The sequence below is a fragment of the Drosophila rhopaloa genome, unplaced genomic scaffold (genome assembly GCF_018152115.1).
Source record: "Drosophila rhopaloa isolate 14029-0021.01 unplaced genomic scaffold, ASM1815211v1 contig_3, whole genome shotgun sequence".
Lineage (NCBI taxonomy): Eukaryota > Metazoa > Arthropoda > Insecta > Diptera > Drosophilidae > Drosophila > Drosophila rhopaloa.
Genome location: NW_025335123.1, coordinates 22,428,463 through 22,445,676, shown reverse-complemented (window position 1 = coordinate 22,445,676; position 17,214 = coordinate 22,428,463). Strand labels below are relative to the sequence as shown.

General features: G+C 37.3%; 4 protein-coding genes across 6 annotated transcripts in view; 2 read left to right on the top strand and 2 right to left on the bottom strand.

Moving 5' to 3' along the window:
* LOC108045336 (1-phosphatidylinositol 4,5-bisphosphate phosphodiesterase) overlaps positions 1-12,973 on the bottom strand; it is a 52,732-nt gene extending 39,759 nt beyond the window's left edge. The window contains exons 1-3 of one of the 3 annotated variants that reach the window (XM_044461416.1): positions 12,933-12,947; positions 12,519-12,702; positions 1,409-1,452 (exon numbers count right to left, since the gene is read on the bottom strand). The gene's annotated coding sequence lies outside the window, so the exon portion shown is untranslated. Of the gene's footprint in view, positions 1-1,408; positions 1,453-9,380; positions 9,779-12,518 lie in introns of those variants that run through there. The other 2 variants (XM_044461415.1, XM_017124629.2) reach the window with 2 other exon arrangements.
* LOC108045337 lies at positions 5,730-7,857 on the top strand. Its single transcript, XM_017124631.1, has 4 exons — positions 5,730-6,046; positions 6,219-6,640; positions 6,819-7,309; positions 7,378-7,857. Exons 1-4 carry the CDS (start codon positions 5,881-5,883, stop codon positions 7,640-7,642), a joined length of 1,344 nt encoding a protein of 447 aa, XP_016980120.1. The 5' UTR covers positions 5,730-5,880; the 3' UTR covers positions 7,643-7,857.
* A 645-nt stretch (positions 12,974-13,618) lies between the features above and the next one.
* Positions 13,619-14,449, top strand: LOC108045369 (39S ribosomal protein L33, mitochondrial). The gene is made up of 3 exons (XM_017124680.2): positions 13,619-13,748; positions 13,805-13,908; positions 14,319-14,449. Exons 1-3 carry the CDS (start codon positions 13,708-13,710, stop codon positions 14,366-14,368), a joined length of 195 nt encoding a protein of 64 aa, XP_016980169.1. The 5' UTR covers positions 13,619-13,707; the 3' UTR covers positions 14,369-14,449.
* Positions 14,434-17,075, bottom strand: LOC108045368 (bifunctional lysine-specific demethylase and histidyl-hydroxylase NO66). The gene is made up of 2 exons (XM_017124679.1): positions 16,974-17,075; positions 14,434-16,908 (listed from the first exon to the last, which is right to left on the bottom strand). The coding sequence occupies exon 2, from the start codon at positions 16,902-16,904 to the stop codon at positions 14,811-14,813; it is 2,094 nt and encodes a 697-aa protein (XP_016980168.1). The 5' UTR covers positions 16,905-16,908; positions 16,974-17,075; the 3' UTR covers positions 14,434-14,810.
* Between the last annotated feature and the right edge of the window lie 139 nt (positions 17,076-17,214).

Sequence of the window (17,214 nt, the reverse complement as noted above, 5' to 3'; positions counted from 1 at the left end):
TTGCATTTTGGCGGGTCATTTAAATCTGTTTAACCTTTTTTTCTGGTGCCCTGAGGTTAAGGGAGCTTTAACTGCAGATAACTCATTCGCCCCGTAAACCGAAGCTGAAACTGAAACTGAAACTGACTCACCAAACCAGCAGCACGACATATAACTGTCATAATCAGGGATGCGGACACGGTAGCCAACATCAACTGGAACATAATGGGTAAGTTTTGGTAGAACCAAGGGGATAAATTGTACAAGACCAGAACCCAAAAAAAAAAAAATAAAAAAAAAGGTACTGGGAACCGCAGTCGACGTAGTCATAGTTTAATATCCATTTAACATGCTCGTGTTGTTGCTTCTGCTTTTCACTGAGAACAATTTTTTTTAACGGAAATTAGCTTTTGCAAAAGGTAAATATTTCTGTTTGTTTATGTTTATTTCAACAAGCAGTGTACCACATTTGTTTACCATAAATGTTCAAATACTGCAGTTTACTTTACTCTGCATTTAAGTGGTCTTATTTACCGTAAAATTTCATTTAAAAATTATGCTATAAGCCAGAAAATAAAGTTTTTATTTTTATTAAATAATATAAATACTAAATAATTAAAAAAAGTAAAAATGAATTATAAATATACAAATTTCTATGCAGAATAGAAATGAATTCATACCGAAATTTTAAAATTTTCTGATTTAAAAACTTTGATTTTCGCACAGTGTTTTCGGTAAGTCGGGGGAAATTCCCAAAGTGATTATATTAATACAACATGAGCCACAAGTGTGTTGCATACATTGAGGCGTGCCGACTTGAATCCATGACAAAACTTTTGCCCCATTGTATGCGTGTGTATCTGTATCTATATCAGTGTGCGTGTGAGTGCCTGTGTGGTAGTGTATCTGTGTGTTCCAATGTGAGTGTGTGCCATTCATGGCATATGAAATATACATAAACCAACGGAGCCAACGAACCAACTCAAATAATAATAAAATAATAAAAACCAAAACAAACTTTTCACCATGCTCAAAAGTTGTGGCTGGTTTTTGCCAAAAAAAAAAAACTGCGACCAAGGAACTAAACGAGTAGTAAGGATATGGCAAAAACTTTAAAACTGCTATTCCGATTGCCCGCCACAATCAATTCTTAAAACACATTTTTGGCCGGAGGAAAACTATGAGGAAATTTAGTTTGTAAAAACTAAAACAGCCAATATAAGTTTTAGTTATTGAAAAGAAGCGGACATTTAAGTGGGTTTAAAATACCCGGTTAAATTTTAATTGTTTCTTGACTTCTTTTTTAATTTTATTTTTTTAATATTTGTGTAATCTTAAAATATCTGAATTGGTTTTCCTGAGTTACAAAATATACAAATTTGTACTGTCTAAAACAATGCAATTTAAATATTAAAAGTTTACAACTTACCGCAGCATTTAATTTAAAGTTAAGGGCGTTGTTTATGCGATGAACTGCAAAAAAAAAATTATAAAACATATTTATTAAAATTTGAATAGTTTGCAGAATGCTTATGTACACATTCCCACACAAGTAAACCATGTATTTCAAGTCCCTTAGCTGCTGCAGTTTTGGCCTTAATTTTCCAAATCAAACAAAATAAAAGAAAAGACGAGCGAGCACCCACACGAGCGCAAATGTAATGTTTTTTGTGTGCCTAAGTGAAGGTCATTCATGTTGCATCTCTACATGATGCCACCCACATCCCACTAAGTACTACAAAAAAAACCCATACACATACACGTGCAGAGCGGTGCCTAATAAACTAAATTTCCATTTCTCGGCACAATTTGCTTAATAAAATTCTGTATTTTTAATAATCCCTCTCTTCCTGTTTAAAGATACATACATATTACAAGATAATTTAGCTAAATTAAATTACATACATTTTAATTTATATAGCAACAAATAAATTTGAAAAAGGTTTGAAAAGTATAAGAATATTTTTGGTTTCTTTTCAATTGCCAATTGCAGTGTATTAATCTTGAGGCCATGTATTTGTCTATAGTGTACGCTGTAGATTTTCTGCTCCAGCTGCCTGAACCAACCAGTTACCCCCCCTGCCACGCCCCCTTTTGCCACACTCTAAAAACCACCCATTGCCTTGCCCTTGCCTTGGAAAATCCAAACAAGAAAATATAAGAAAAAAAGCGGCAGAAACTCAGCTGGCGTTCCCTGTTCGCTGTTTATCTCGCTCGCTGTGCACATTAACCTCTTTGTTAATCATTTACAAACAAATGCAAATAAAATAAAATACAGCAGCCCAGGTGAGGCGAAGGTAAAGGTAACGAAAAAGCAGCAACAAACAGCGATGACGACGACGGCTATGCAAATAAAAAAGCTGGCAAATGAGCAGCGAAATTGCAAAAAGGGCAGGAGGCCGTTATACAGAGGGAAATTCCGGGTGGTTACGGCCTGGGATAAGCTCTCCAGCTTTACGGCATACACAAAAATACGAAGGCGGCAAGACACAGTGAGTGCCACGCCCACACGGGATTTTGGTTAAATACACTAACAAAATTTAAATCAAACAAAATTCTTATGCACAAAATAGCACGTTTATTTTATACATAGGTCTTTTAATTTTACTTTCATATATTTTTATGGACATCATAGTTTGGAGATTGAATCCACAAATATGTATACTGTTTTTAAATTTTAAACATGTGAAAATAGGTAAAAAAAATATTTTCTTAAATTCAAAACTATTTTCATAAAATTATTGTGTAGTGTAGATTTTGCGGGTTTTTCTGGACTTTTAAAAAATGGTTCCACAGTTGAAAAATTCATCTTGAATTGCTGAATAATTCAGCGAAACTTTTGTGACTCTATTCACTGCAAATTGCATTTTGGTCTGGTCAAAAACCAGAGCTCCTGTGTTGACTTTTCTGAAAACTTTTAATCAATGGTGAATAGGGGGTTGCGAGTTGGAGGAAATGGGGATTCCACAGCGTTCCAATTTCCCAACTGCTTTCATATGCAAAAGATACTTGACTTTATGCTGCTACTGCCGCTGCTGCTCGGCTTGCTCATAATTAGTTTGATGATGTTTGCAGTCAACCTACTTTCTCTCACTCCTTTCTTCTTTGCCCACCTCCTCTCTTTATCACCCATTTTTATCCACTTCCTCGGTTTTTGGCTTAGTGCGTTGTTAAGGCTCAAAAAACATTCATTCCTCTGGCCTTATGATATTTTAATTAGAACTATGCCAACTTCAATCAAGGGAGAAGGTACTTTCAACGTAAGTTTAAAAATTCACACCATTTGCATTCATAGTTTTTAGAAATAAAAAAACTAAAACCAAACTGAAGAATTCCCGCTTGAAATTTTGTATTTATACGCTACATTATTTATTTGTTCATATATAAATCAATATATGAACCTTAAGAGTCCAATTTTCGTTACACACACATTTTTGAGATAATAAAATCAAAAAAAAATTTAATATTATTAATAAAAGCAAGGTATTATATTATACTTTGTAATCCCCAAAACGCCATTTTGTTTAAATATACTTCCTAAATTCAAATGCAATATTTTCTTCTCACTTTGATAATATCTAAGGTATTTCGCCGACCATTTCTCAGTTGGTCATTCAGTCCTCCTGTCATTTCGTCAGTTGGTCAAGTCAAGTAAAGTGGTTTGGGGAAAACCTTTTGGCTTTTACGCAACACGGCTGCTTTAATAAAATTGTTCACTTTTCCCCTGTCTGAGTGTGTGTGTGTATGTTTGGGCCTGATTCGATTTTCGTTGATTTCCCAGAAAATGCCACATTTCCCCACCATCCACGCTTTGTCGAGCTAGTGCCTTGGGGCTTATGTTTGTTGAATTTATTCGCTAGCCTCCTTGTTGTGGCGGCAATCTTTGATCAAATCGAAAGTGAAAGATACTTCTGGTTGGCTTTCAGATACCTTGAGATACTTTCGGTTCAAGTACTACTTGTATCTCTCGGATAAACACGGTGAGAAGTAGTAATTACGATATACACTTGAGTGTGTATCGATGCCTAGAGATACACACAAGCTTAACCTGAATTTAACGCCTTAATTAGGCAAAGATACACGAATTGGTTGGCATATCCAACACCTAAAGCTATCAGAAAATTTGTTGAGTTGTACGGATATGTGAACAGCAAAGAGTAAATAGGTCAACCGGGATAAGCTCTATAGTATAATAATTATTATAATTTCTACTTAGGGAATATAAAAGTACCTAAACAAAGCTCAGAAATGTTTGAGTGCAACCACGTTTTCCAGTTTTGTAATTTTCCTCAAAGGCGAATTAAATGCTTTAAATTACAATCAGACTTGAATTTTACCCACAGATTGCAGATGACAGTTGAGAATTCATACACAATTTATGCACGATACTTTTGGTATTCCCCAGCTATCTAGGACATTTTTACCTTGCAATACCAACAGTTGCAAGCTGCAAAGAGCAAAACATTTCGTTCGACTCTGAATCGGCGAGTGTCCCCGGGTCGTATCTAATCTCCTCTGTCATGTATCCGCCGCCGTTCGTATGCCAGGTAATTGCCCGGCCAAAAAAAAACATGTTACCCACTACATGTAACTACGTTCTCTAAGCATTTGCAGTCCCTCCACATTTTTTGTGCCCCCTACTTCGCTGATATCACGGAGTCCCCGCCAGCAAAAATTTTTCAACACACCTAGAAAAATCTTAGTCATTTCTAAACATAATTCTAAATTATCGTGATGATTTGATAAAAAAAAGAAATACTTTAATTTTAAATATTTATCTATAAGCGATTCTAAAAAATTTGTATCCTAAGTAATGAAAAACTAAATTTTATTCCTACAGAACATTTTTTGGAGGATGTGATTCGACTAAAACAAAAATAAGCTTAAAAATTTATGTTTTAAAAGTATTTATCTATACGAGGTTTCTTTGTTTAGCTAAAGAGCACGAGACATTTGTGCTGTGAAAAGCAAAAGTGTAATATAAAAGTACTAAGAACTTAATGGTAGATGAAAAGGCTTAAGAATTCGCGGTTTAGGGTTTCTATTATGTCTAAGCTTTCTAAATTCAAATCTTAAATTTCAATGAAAACCCTTTAGGCCGTGTTTTATTTTCCGCAGTGGACTGTCAGGCGTCGCGACGTCCATGCTGTCAACACCATGCCTCCTTACAGTTTATTTGCAAAGCGTTCAAACTGTCAAAATGGCGTGCGGTGCGCGCTGGCCATAAAAAAAAAGGAAAACCTAAACCAAAACCCCAAAACAGAAACAGAAACAGAACGAGCGGAGAAAGAGGAACGGCAACGACGTCAGTGAGTCAATAATTTAATTTTCTCGTTTGATATTTCGACTGCATAGACACGGAGTGGTGGGGAAATGAATGAGGAAATGAGTTGAAGGCAAGCCATTAAATAAACCCAGCAGCATTCCTCGAAAGCAAGCCGAACGAGGTTAAAGGTCGCCATACAGAGCCCCAAAACAGTTGCATCCACCTACTCTGATTTCAGTTCAAACTCAAAGTTCTACTTAAGAGTTGTTAGTGAAGTTCATTTAAAGGAAACCTTACATACACTTATAACAACACGTCTAGCTTTAACCAATCTTCGAATATAAATAATTAATGTCGAAACGGACTGAGTAAATTAAAAAATGTAATATTAATATTATTGTTTATATCACTATTTTTTAAAGAATTTCCTATAAAGTAGAATGCTGTGCCTGGGCTGTCAATCAGTGCCCGAAAGCATGTTCACACAGACTTTAAAGCAAAGGTTAAATCAGTTCCAGATAAAATTTCCACAAAAAAGTCAATTTTTTCGGCAATTTTTGAACTTTAAAAACTAGGAGACATTAAACACTGCATTATTGCGTGAGGGAGCAGTTAGTTAAAGTTATAGCACAACCATGTCGTCAGCGAAGCCATCGAAAGATCAAGAGCCCCAAGTCGACCTATTCGATTATCGCGAGTTGCAGGATCTGGAGGAGATGTTTCCCATTGATATGGATGTACCCAACCAGGGGATGAGTACATCTTGGGGAATCGTAGAGCGTCAGTTGGAGGAGGGAATGGGTGAGTCTTAGGGAAAACAGATATTTCACTCTTTTTTTAATGTTTATATTAATACTTGATATTAGTTTGATATATCTTTACTTATTCTGGTATGTCTAATACCATTTTTAAATCTTGTCCAATGCTATATTCATTTTGTAGATATTTTGTTAAGCCATTTGTTAACCGATAGGTGAGCTGCAGCGCATCTTCGACCGATTGGCACCTCCACCTTCCCCGAGAAGGCAGTTGAAGGCGGTCCTGCCCACCAACAGTCGTCGTAATTACAACAGATCCAATCCTATATTCTACGGCTCGGAAGAGACACCAGCACTGCCAGTGGCTACGGGAACAAGGGGCGAGGCAAAGAGGAGTCATATCCGTAATCCCATCTTACATCCCTACGATAGTGATCCGGAAACAGAGGAGAACAGACATTTTGCGGTTCAGGTGGTCGATAAACAAGAAGCTCTGGTCGTCCCGGAACAGCAAATGGATGCGGAAACCCGCCTCCTGGCCATTAAGTTCTTCAATCTAATGCTCGCTCGGCTTTGGCGCCGACGAAAGGCCGAGGTCTGCGACCTACACACTCTAGTTCGCAAATACCAGGATCATGTGAGTTTAACTTATGTTTCCAACAGTCAAAATAGTTTACGAATATTTTAAGTTTTTTAATAAACATTTCTACAGTACTTTTGCTTCAAGTACTTCTTGGATATTTCTAAATTCAAGGCCACAAAATAATATCATGCTAGTTTTTTCTATACATTTTGATCCCATTTTTTTTCTGTAGGCCGCTCGCACCCAAACCGAGCTTTTCACCCGGAACCAGATGATCTGCTTGGAACAGCGTCGTGGTGAACAGCTAACCGGTCAGCTGATGCGGGCCATCAGTCGCGTTCGCGTTACCATGGCTAGTTGCGCCGAATTGGACAAGGAACTGATGGAGTTGAGGAAGCGGGAAACCGCTTTGCACGGTGAACTGGCCTCCAAATCACTGGAATGCGAATATTTCGCCGAAATGCTGGACACCTGTCGTTCCGAAATGTTCCGGGAATTGGCAAATTATCGCGAGGGAGCCACTGAATTGGCCAATCAGCAGAGGCGTGCAATCGAATTGGAGCACCAGAATGCCCAATTGGAGGACGAACTCCTAACGATCAAGGATCAGTTCCTGCTGCAGAACGACCAGATGTCGGTGGCGCTTGGCGAAAAACAGGAGCAATTGGACACCGCCTACGAAACGCTTAAGCAGTGCGAGCAAGAACTGGCCAAGCTCGAGATGTAAGTTATACTGTGGACATATTTGTAAATTTAAAAAATATCATTAATTTTCCCTATTTTTGACCCAGGAAATACAACGAGCAGCTGCGCCAAAGTCAGATCGACATGGAACTGCAGAACGAGATTTCGGAGCTGAAGAGGAACATGGGCGTGGCACGATATCTGATTTTCTACCTAACAGCCTGCGATTGCGGAACTTTCCAAGGTTGCGTATACCACGTGGTGGCTGGATCACTAGACTGTTTGGCACCCGCATTTTCCGCACCGCCAATGTCCAACAATTTGCTCCGAATAGCGATGGCCACCCTCTTCCTGCTTTTCGCCATGTATTAATTTATCTTGATGATCCAAAAAGGACACTAAATGGACACCATCAGGGATTTCAGGGATGGCTGACAGTTCGAGGTGTTTGATAGTCGAGCATGCAGAGGTGGCGATCTTGTGGGCATTTCAGGACACGGGACCACAAAATTGTTGCAACCTATTAAAGCGATTTTTGTTTTTCTTTATGTCACAGTAATTCAAATAAAAATTTCCATAGCCTCAGAGTTGAAAATATAATTTATTTAAAAAAAACAAGAAACTGCAATATTGATACACTGGTAATGATTCATTCCAAAATTAGTCATTGCAGCTTAAGAAGCTTAACATTTTGTATTTGGTTTTACAAGCATCAGCAAAAAAAAAATATTTGTGGGCATGTCCCATTTGTATTTTCCACCTCAATTGATTGCAATATCTGAATGTGACTGTCCAAATTCATTATTGTCGGTTTGCGGTTGACCGCAAAACACAATTCATTCTAATTTTAAGATGGTGTTCGAACACGATTGACAGTTCGGTAGTGAATTACTTGATAGAACGATCTGACTATTGGAGGAATTTGCTCAATAAAATACCTTTTACTTCTATATTATGTCAAACAATAAAAAATATATACCTTCCATTTTAACCTTTGATTTGTATCATTGTAGGTATTGAAATAATCGAACTATTTTATAGTAGTTAGAGATAACTATTTTTTATTCAATGGTATAAAACGTAGGCTTGTCAGCAAACAGTTTCTGATGGTAGGTGATAAACCAATAAATTTCAAATAAACTACTTTGAAAACTGGTAAATTACCAATGAAATAGGCCATTTCTTAAATTTTACTTGTAACAAGTAAAAGTGCGGAAGAGCCGTAAAAAAGATTACGCATACGCCGCGTGTACAGATTGAACATTGCCATTCATTGGATGGCCCAATGTCATCCGAATTACTGAATCGCTGAATCAAATCAAGCGAGGTGAACTGAGTTGGGAGCACAAAAGGCCTTAACTCGATAAATGCATAATACAATGCGAACCATAATTGTCGCAATGAGTGTGAAAATGCGAATAGGAATGGTTTTCTATATCATCCAAATGGATATGGCAAATGGAACGTGGAGTCAGTTCATCGAGGTTAAACCACTTTAATTAAACAAAATTACCTGCATTTTGGAAATCTAATTCGACGCTCTTTTATTTTGCTCATTCGTTGGATGAAATAAAACTACGAATATCAAACAAACACCTTCACTCTGGTACTCCTATGTAAGTTCTATATATAGAAACCCAAACAAAGCGATGTTCTAAATCCACGGAAATCGTGTTTTGCCCTCCAACGTTTTATCTTCGAGCTGGTAATCCTCAGCGATTTTTGATAATTTATGATAATTCAAGTTTATTTACTGCATACAAGACCATAAATTGTTACCAAGCAATTTCCATAAGAGAGATAACAATATTTCCGGAACTGAGCATACATTTATTATCTATTACTACATGTGAAATGTGGTTGGGTCGCCTTTTTAATTCCTTTATAATTCTTGAAATACTATTCGGATTTATTGTAAAGGGCTCATGACGTGGAAAAAAGTTTATAATAGAATAATATGACTCAGTGGACTTATGCATATGAATTAAAATTTCCCAGAATTATGTATCAACAATTTAAATGGAATATTTTAAATTTTAATCTCGAGAATGTGTTTCAACTTCTGATAAACAAAATAATATATTTTTTGGGTCCAAACTCACGTACTTACATTTTTATCTGATTTTTTTACAGTGCACTTGACCATAGTTATTTGTGTTCTGTTGAGTGTTTAACTTGTATACGTATTTAATTAATTGGCTTCGGTTCTTGTTATTGTTTGATACGTATTTTTGTTTATTAATTCTGTTTATTTATATTTGTTTGTTTTTTCCCGCCTTGCGAATTCTGGTAAGAGAAGATCGTTGCGCGATGTGCAGTTTGATCAGCCGCTCTCTCTCCCCTATTCACCTTTCTCTTGCCGATTCTCTTTCTCTCACAACAGGTGACACCCGAATGTTTTTTGTTGTACTTTTTTTGCATTCATCACTTTACACAAACTAAAAGTCACTGCACAAAAAAAACGGCGATCGCAGTGAATATTTGCACACAAAAAAAATAAAGAGGAAAATACAATAGAAAAATGCAACCTGTGCGGCAAACGAAACTGAAATTAAAACCAAAAAACCATAACGAAACCGAGAAACACGTTGCTTTCTCTCTCTCTCTTTTCTCACTCTCTGTTTTCCCTGTTTATCGCGGATTTTATTATGCGAGCGGACTAAGGGGAAAAGCTCCGGCGGACGGACACTGACCAACTGAGAACGGAGAGCCAAACGCCGGAGAACTAAGCACTCGAAAACCAAAAAGAGCTATTTTATCTTAAGTACAGTGGGCCCTCCTTTATCTCCTCTTTTTAAATATTTGAGTTCAGTATTGTGAAAAACGTATTTTAGACCTTTTGTGATTAGTATACATTAAATATAATACAATTGTAAAATAAATATTACCACAAATATTTTCTTTAATAGAACACCTGTAAGTTTTTGATAAATTTTGGTGATACGTTCTTTATCTATTAGAATTAAGAATAAGGAAATATTTAAAATTAAACAACCTTATTCTGTCTTGGTAGTTGTTGCAAGTTCACGGTTCCAATTAGTTAAACTACATATATTAAATTGTATATTGCAGCAATATTCAAAAATACGTTATTTATTCCCATGTCCTTTTTTCCTTGACCATTGACTACTGTTTTGGGGCTCTCTGTTGCTCACTTCCTCTCTCCATATCTTCTTGCTCTCACTCTTTGCGTGGGTGCTGATCATGCGAGCGGGAGAGTAAGTGCAAATATGATTATTGTTTTTTGGCCCCTCTTTTTCCCCCCTCTTTCTTTCTCCTGCCCACTGAAAGTGCGTTTGTGTGGGTGCGATGAGTGTTCGACGGCGGTTGTTGTAACGATTTATTTGTTATTTTGTTCTTGTTATTATAGCTTTATTGCACAATCCGATACCACCCACCGCACACCGACCATCGACCCCGCCCCCTTTCGCTTGGTTGCAGGGCAAACAAACAAAAGGAAGTGGGAGAAACAAATGCTTCTGATCGCCACACTTGCCACTAAAAGTAAGCCACTTCATTACAGGGAAGCCTAGTTAATTGTGTTATTCAAAAACGTTATTAGGAAAGTCCAACTTTCAAACTCAAAAAAAATTATAATTTGTATTCGATATGATACTCATTTTTTTATTTTTTTATTGCATCTACTGAAATAAAAAAATTTTAATTTGTTTATTAAATATAGAAAAAAGAACTATTACGTTCAAGTAAAACTATAAATGTAAGACCAATTAATTTGATCTCATTTAAATCGTTATATCTTATTGAATGTATATTTCTTAATTTTTTTAAGAACTTTAAAATTCTAATATTTTGTATAAGTATCTGAAAATTTTTTCAAGAAGAGTTTGCTTTTTTTTCAGTGCACTTTAGCTGCGTCGACGTCGGCAGAGGTTGAAACAAGTGTCCGCCGTGAGTGCGAGTATGACGGGGCGACCAGGTGGCAATAAGTGCGAACGAGAGGGCGTGCGAAATTTTGTTTGCTTTTGCGTGTTTAAATTTCAGTGCTTCAATTTTATGTTTGTTTCTCTCTTTTCCCCCTCATCATCCTCATTCTTCTTTTCCTTCTCCCCATTATCATCAGCCCCTCCCCCTTCATGAGTTCGTGTTTTTGCGTCGGCGTGCGCGCAAGTAAATTTCTTCTAATTTAATATTTTTTTTACATTATTTATTCAATTACTTATGTATTTGCGTAGCTTCCTCTTTGCGCTTGTTTGTTTATATATTTCACCTGCTCCTCTGCCTTGCCTTCATCTCCCCTCCGCTCCCACCCCCTTTGTTCTTGCTTTTTTCGACCATCTTTATGGCCAAGTTTACGTTTTGTTAAATTATTTACAATTTAGACCATGATCGTTTTTCCCAAAACCGCCTTTTCTAAATATCAACAATCATGTATTTAAAAAGGTACACAGAAACAAACATTTTTAATAAACATGCATTTGAAAACGTGATGGTGGAGGTCCTAACGCTAAACAATTCATTCTAATATTTGTTTCGCCTTGGTAAGGTAAATAATTATCTAATTAATTAAAAGCAAGAAACACAGAATCAAAATTGTCCTATAAACCTTGACAAATTAACAAAAGAAGAAAACTTCTCGAAAATAGGAAATATGGTGTTCATAAATTTAAAAAAAATGTTTTAAATCTTATTACCTTCAACTTCTACTTAACAAAAAGGTCTTTGTTATTTTTGAAGAACTTTCTTTGACGTCAATAAACTCCAGTTAATTATTTGCGGTAAATAAATATTAAAGATTATATGCCTAAAAAGTAGCTGTCAGGTTTTTATATCACAAAGTTTTAAGCAATAAAGAAAACCGATCCATTTATTTCCATAAAAGTGAAATAAGGGTCTCTAAACAGAATAAAAGTTTCACTCCCGCTTTCTATAAACAATTTGCTAACTTTTGAAAATACAGCTCATTTATTACATTTATGTGTATTGATTAAGAAGTAATAAAAAGTTCAGACACATTGGTACTAATAATGTAGTTTTTACTTTATTATTAATTATTATTATTTTATTGTTCATACATATTGGAGCTGAAGAAAAAAACAAAAGTTCACTATTTTGACTACTGAAAGTAGTTAATTCGGATTATTGTGTTATCCTTGCAGGATGTTAGCTTCAATGAGGCGCCTAAAAGTGGGCTTTAAAAAATAATTTCGCACTTGCAACCCCTAAATACAAAACTTTTAAACTATGCAATTCCAAAATAAAGAATAGGCATTTTTCGCAATGCTCTTACCTTTGATTCTCTCCTCCTCTTCCTCTTTTTCCTCCTTTTATCCCTCTCTCTTTTGAAGCTTCTTTCGCGTCTGTCTGTCGGTATGTTTGTTTGACTTTGATTCCGTTTTGTTGATTTATTGTTGCTGCTTTTTTGGTTTCTGTTTTTTTCAATATTTTTGTTTGGCTTTTTTGCACTTAAAAAACTTTCACCGCAAAAAAAAGAAGAGTTGTTTACCACGCGCAAACCTTAAGTTCTAGGGAAACCAAAAAAAAAAGAAAAACAAGAGCGCAAGGCAAAAAGGAGTGACAAGAAGCGCGTGTAGCGCTGATTTTTTTTGGTTTCCAAAACGAAGGACTTTAGTTTACGCAATTTGTTCTGATTTGTGGTAGTTTTGAGGTATTTTTTCTATTTGTACCGCTTTTGTTTTTTTACCCGGAATTTTGACCGTTTTTTTATTTTGTTTTTATTTGGTCTGTTGTTTTTGGTTTCTGCAGCACAAATGAAAATTCGCGTCCGTTTCGCACGAGTATGAAGATTGGTGTGGCCAGAGTCCATTAGTGTGACCACCTCGTACCTAAAAACGAGACCATTAATCTTGGGCGCAATCCGCTTTATGAAACCAGAATATAAATAGTAGGGACTTGAACCAACGTGTCTTTTTCTTATATATTTTAAAATATTTAATTTTAATAATGAACATTTGCATTTGCTTTGCACTGATTTATGAATGAATTTGCACAGGTTAAAAGAGTTAAGGTAAATACATGCCTTAAGTCTGAGATATTTAATGCGAGACATTTATTCCCAAATTCACATTAAATTCCACCTCTTGAATTGTAATTATATACAGACAAATTTATTATTAAATATTGCTCTGCTTAATGATATTTTGGTAAATGATTGGTTGATGTTTCTGCTGCTAACAAATTACAAACAATAAACTCTCAATTCTTAGTAATATTTATAAAATAAATTATAAATCGTACATAGTATATTGATTTTAAAACTTAACCGCAACTGGAGCTTACAAATTTAAAAAGTGCGCGCGCAACAAGCTTTACGTTGACCAATCTGGCAACTCTGCCCAAAGCCACCTGACTTTCGATAATCGCAATCAGCTGTTTTACTTATTTATCGTTTTGCTTGCACAACAATTTTGCGGCATTTCCTGAATTTTAATAAATTTTCCCCCATTTACTGAAACAAAATGCGTCTAACGAATGTTTTATTCAAGAAAGTGAAGAGCAAGTAAGTTATATTGCTTTCCTAAAAGGGTTTATTGGTAATAATGATGCGTTTTTCAGGCGAATCATGGTTCTGCTGGAAAGTGTGGTCAGTGGACATCAATATAATGCCTTTCGGGATCGTTTGGCCGAAAAATTGGAGATAATACGCTTCGATCCTTACAGTGAGTACTGCCTGTACTGGCATCTCAGCAACTTTTAATACGCTTTCTTTGAAACCCTTAAATTAAGTTCCCTTTAAACATTATAAATGTATATAAACAAATTCAATTTGTTATAACCACATTTATTTCTGAAGATGTTTCATAGATGTGATGTACATATGATATTCATAACGCCTGGAGAAGAATTAGAAGTACATATATAATATGCCATTTATAAAAATTGATCATTTTAAACTAAATTTCTTAAAAACATATCTATTCCATCCTTATTTTAGTAGTTACTTAATTTTATAATAATAATGCAGTGTTTTATTCACAAAAATTTTTTATTATTGTTGAATGAATTACCTATTTAAGACCATATAAATTCATCCCCACCATTTTAAATATTTTATTTTATTTATTTTCAGTTCAACAGGAAAGCCTCTATCGTGAACGGAAGAGAATCCGCAGCGCCTAAAAGAGAATCCCATCATTTTTTGATTTTCCCTTTTTAATTAGTGTCAATAAAAGTTAAAACAACCATTTATATGAAACAGTATATTCTATTTTATATATTATATGTGATTGATTTTCCCGCAGAACTTGAGAATTACACATTAGAAATAATGGTGTTATAAGAACATTTTTACATAAAACAATCCTTCGGACGTGCAGGCCTTATAGGTGACATTAGTTTGGACATTAATTCTAAGATTTTTTGGATCTCCTAAGGATATCAAAAGCAGGTCCTCGATCTTGTATTGGTTTTATGACATCTTAAACATTTTATGCTCTTTGCTTTTCCTGCTTTTCCTTTGGTTTCCTTGTTTCTGCCTTATTGTATACATTTTATCTAGTTTTTCCGGTATTATTTTATAGGATGCCTTATGTTTTGTAATACTCTTAGTTCGTAATGTTCCTCATTCTTTAAATGGCTTCTCAGTCATCAGGAGACCACGTTCCCACAGAGCTAAGGCTACCTCCACTTTGCGATCCGCATTCTTCATGGGCAACTGGCCCACCTTAACGTACGATGGATAGGCAGCTATCAAAACTTCAACGGCAGCCCATTCCGCTGGCAGAATCTCCATGAAGGTGGGCTCATATTTGCAGTACTCCAAGGCATTGTCCACATGATGATAGATGCGCAGGGAGTCATCGTCTTCTTTAACAAGACGCAGTATATTGGCACGCAGCAAACGCACAGCGGTCTCCTCAGTGAATTTGTAATCGCAGCTACAGTATCCCTTCGCATCTACCACATTGCGGGAGCCGAAAACGGTGCGCACCTTCTCCTCGGGCAAGATGGTTGGTGGCAGTGCCTCATGCTGGAACTTCTTGGCCAGCTGATCCACCGCTTCATCGATATCCTGGGCGGTGGGCATCAAATGTTTGCTAACCAACTTCTGGACATCCTCAACCAGTTGAGTGCGCGACTGACTCTTGGTGGAGCTTTGGGCTTTACCCAAAACTTCCCAGGTGTGCAGCGGCAGTCCCCGACGCAAGGCCACACTCTGTTTCACCGCCCTTTTGAGCACGATGGGCATTAGTTTCTCGACGAGATTGGCATAAGCCTGCTGCTGGTACACACTCAAAGTAATGTGCAGGGAGTGCTGGTCTTCTTCGGTGATCGCCTGATGAACTGTGCCTCTTGAAAAATACAGAAGGTCGCCGGCTTCCAGCACCTCATCGAGTACTGGCTCGCCCAACTGCTCTTGCTCATAGTTGCCCGAGGAGATACGGGCCAGTTGATCCGACTTCTTGGGCGGATCGTACAAACGCCAACGCTTGCGTCCCTCCACTTGGATGACAAACGCCTCTATGTCATCGTAATGGGGAGCAAATCCCTGACTATTCGGTGGGGTCAAGTAGACATTTGCCCCAACTAGGCAATGGAAAAGGTCCTGCAATGCGGTGCACACCTGGCGCAGTCCTGGCAAAAAGGTAGAGGGATTTAGCAAACGAATGCTACAGCCATCCGAATAGAAGCCCCAAACAGTTGGCGGCAGAGCCCTGCCCTCGGGATTCAGGGTCTCGCGCTTGCCATTCTTATAGCTGGTTATGTCCAAATTAATGGTGAAGTCCAGATGGTTACGTATCAGCATTTCATCGATCATCTGAAAGGATATTAGCTCGCTGAAGTACTTGGGATTCTTGCGCTGCACCAGGCAGGCGTTCTTCTCCCAGAAGTCCGAGAAAAAGTTATCCGGCTTGACGGGATTGATGATCCACTGAAAGATGCGAGTTCCAGCTTCGATGCTGTTGGATTTGTGGACTTCTTTTGGCAAAGCTGGGGCTTCTTCTTTGCGTTTGATACTGCAACTGGTGCCCCATTTCAGCTCAAAACTTGTATCGTCTTCTTCGGAGGAGTCATCGGAGTCCTCTGGTCTCTCCTGTTTAATCACAGGGCTCTTAGCTTTGTCCTTTTTGGGCAGAGGACAGGACTTGGCCACTCCAGGTGGCAGGGATTTGGGTTTTTCCGGCAGCGGGCAGGATTTAGCAGGGGATTTGAGTGTGGATCCAGAGATCGCTGCTGGCAGGGACTTACGCACCAAAGGACAGGCTCGAGCCTCTCCATTTACCACAATTGGCTCGGTTTTTTTCAATCCCACACTGCGGCGGTTTTTGCGAATGGATGCGGCAGATTCCTTGGCCACCTTTTTCTGCTTTTTATTATTATTGGCATCCTCTGGTGGGGAATCGTTTGTCTGCTGATGTCTTTTGCGATCAATGGGCCTGGATGGTTTAAATTTGCCCTGCATGCGAGGGGGTTCTGGCGAGGCTGGTCCATCGCCATCCATGTTGAAATAGTACTCCAGTTCCTCCAAAATTTTCTTCTCCTCATTTTTTTTCTTCGAATCAAATATCTGGCTGTCAAGGTCATTGAAATTATCTCCATCGATTTCAGAATTAACCGTTTTCTTGGCTTTAGCTGTACCGTTAGTTGGGTTTTTTGACTTCTTTCGCTGTCCCGGTGCTTCTGAGCCCGAAGCAAAGTGGCGCTCTTTTGACATTTTTCTGGGGATTTACCAAAAAAATGTATTTAAAAAAAAATAATATTGAATGCTAGTACGGACTCACACAGATGTAGATATCAATTACTGGGATATAGCGCTGTATTCTGGCGTAAAATTGCAAGCTTCTTGAAATGCCTACTGCACGTGCTTAATTCTACAGTTAATGTGGCCGGCAACTTGTATATTGGTTATCGATTATCGAAGCATCCACTGAAAGGAGCTGCCAGATCAACGGTAGGTAAGTACAGTAAAGGCATGGCCAACTTTACCTAAATTAATATAACAAAACATTAAATAAAAATATTTT

Bases quoted from the DNA above. Each gene is read 5' to 3' on its own strand.
- LOC108045337 (XM_017124631.1), top strand. From the start codon at position 5,881: ATGTCGTCAGCGAAGCCATCGAAAGATCAAGAGCCCCAAGTCGACCTA. The intron at 6,641-6,818 runs GTGAGTTTAACT...TTTTTTCTGTAG, and splicing joins TTCGCAAATACCAGGATCAT to GCCGCTCGCACCCAAACCGA. The intron at 7,310-7,377 runs GTAAGTTATACT...TTTTTGACCCAG, and splicing joins GAACTGGCCAAGCTCGAGAT to GAAATACAACGAGCAGCTGC.
- LOC108045369 (XM_017124680.2), top strand. From the start codon at position 13,708: ATGCGTCTAACGAATGTTTTATTCAAGAAAGTGAAGAGCAA. The intron at 13,749-13,804 runs GTAAGTTATATT...TGCGTTTTTCAG, and splicing joins TTCAAGAAAGTGAAGAGCAA to GCGAATCATGGTTCTGCTGG. The intron at 13,909-14,318 runs GTGAGTACTGCC...ATTTATTTTCAG, and splicing joins AATACGCTTCGATCCTTACA to TTCAACAGGAAAGCCTCTAT.
- LOC108045368 (XM_017124679.1), bottom strand. From the start codon at position 16,904: ATGTCAAAAGAGCGCCACTTTGCTTCGGGCTCAGAAGCACCGGGACAG.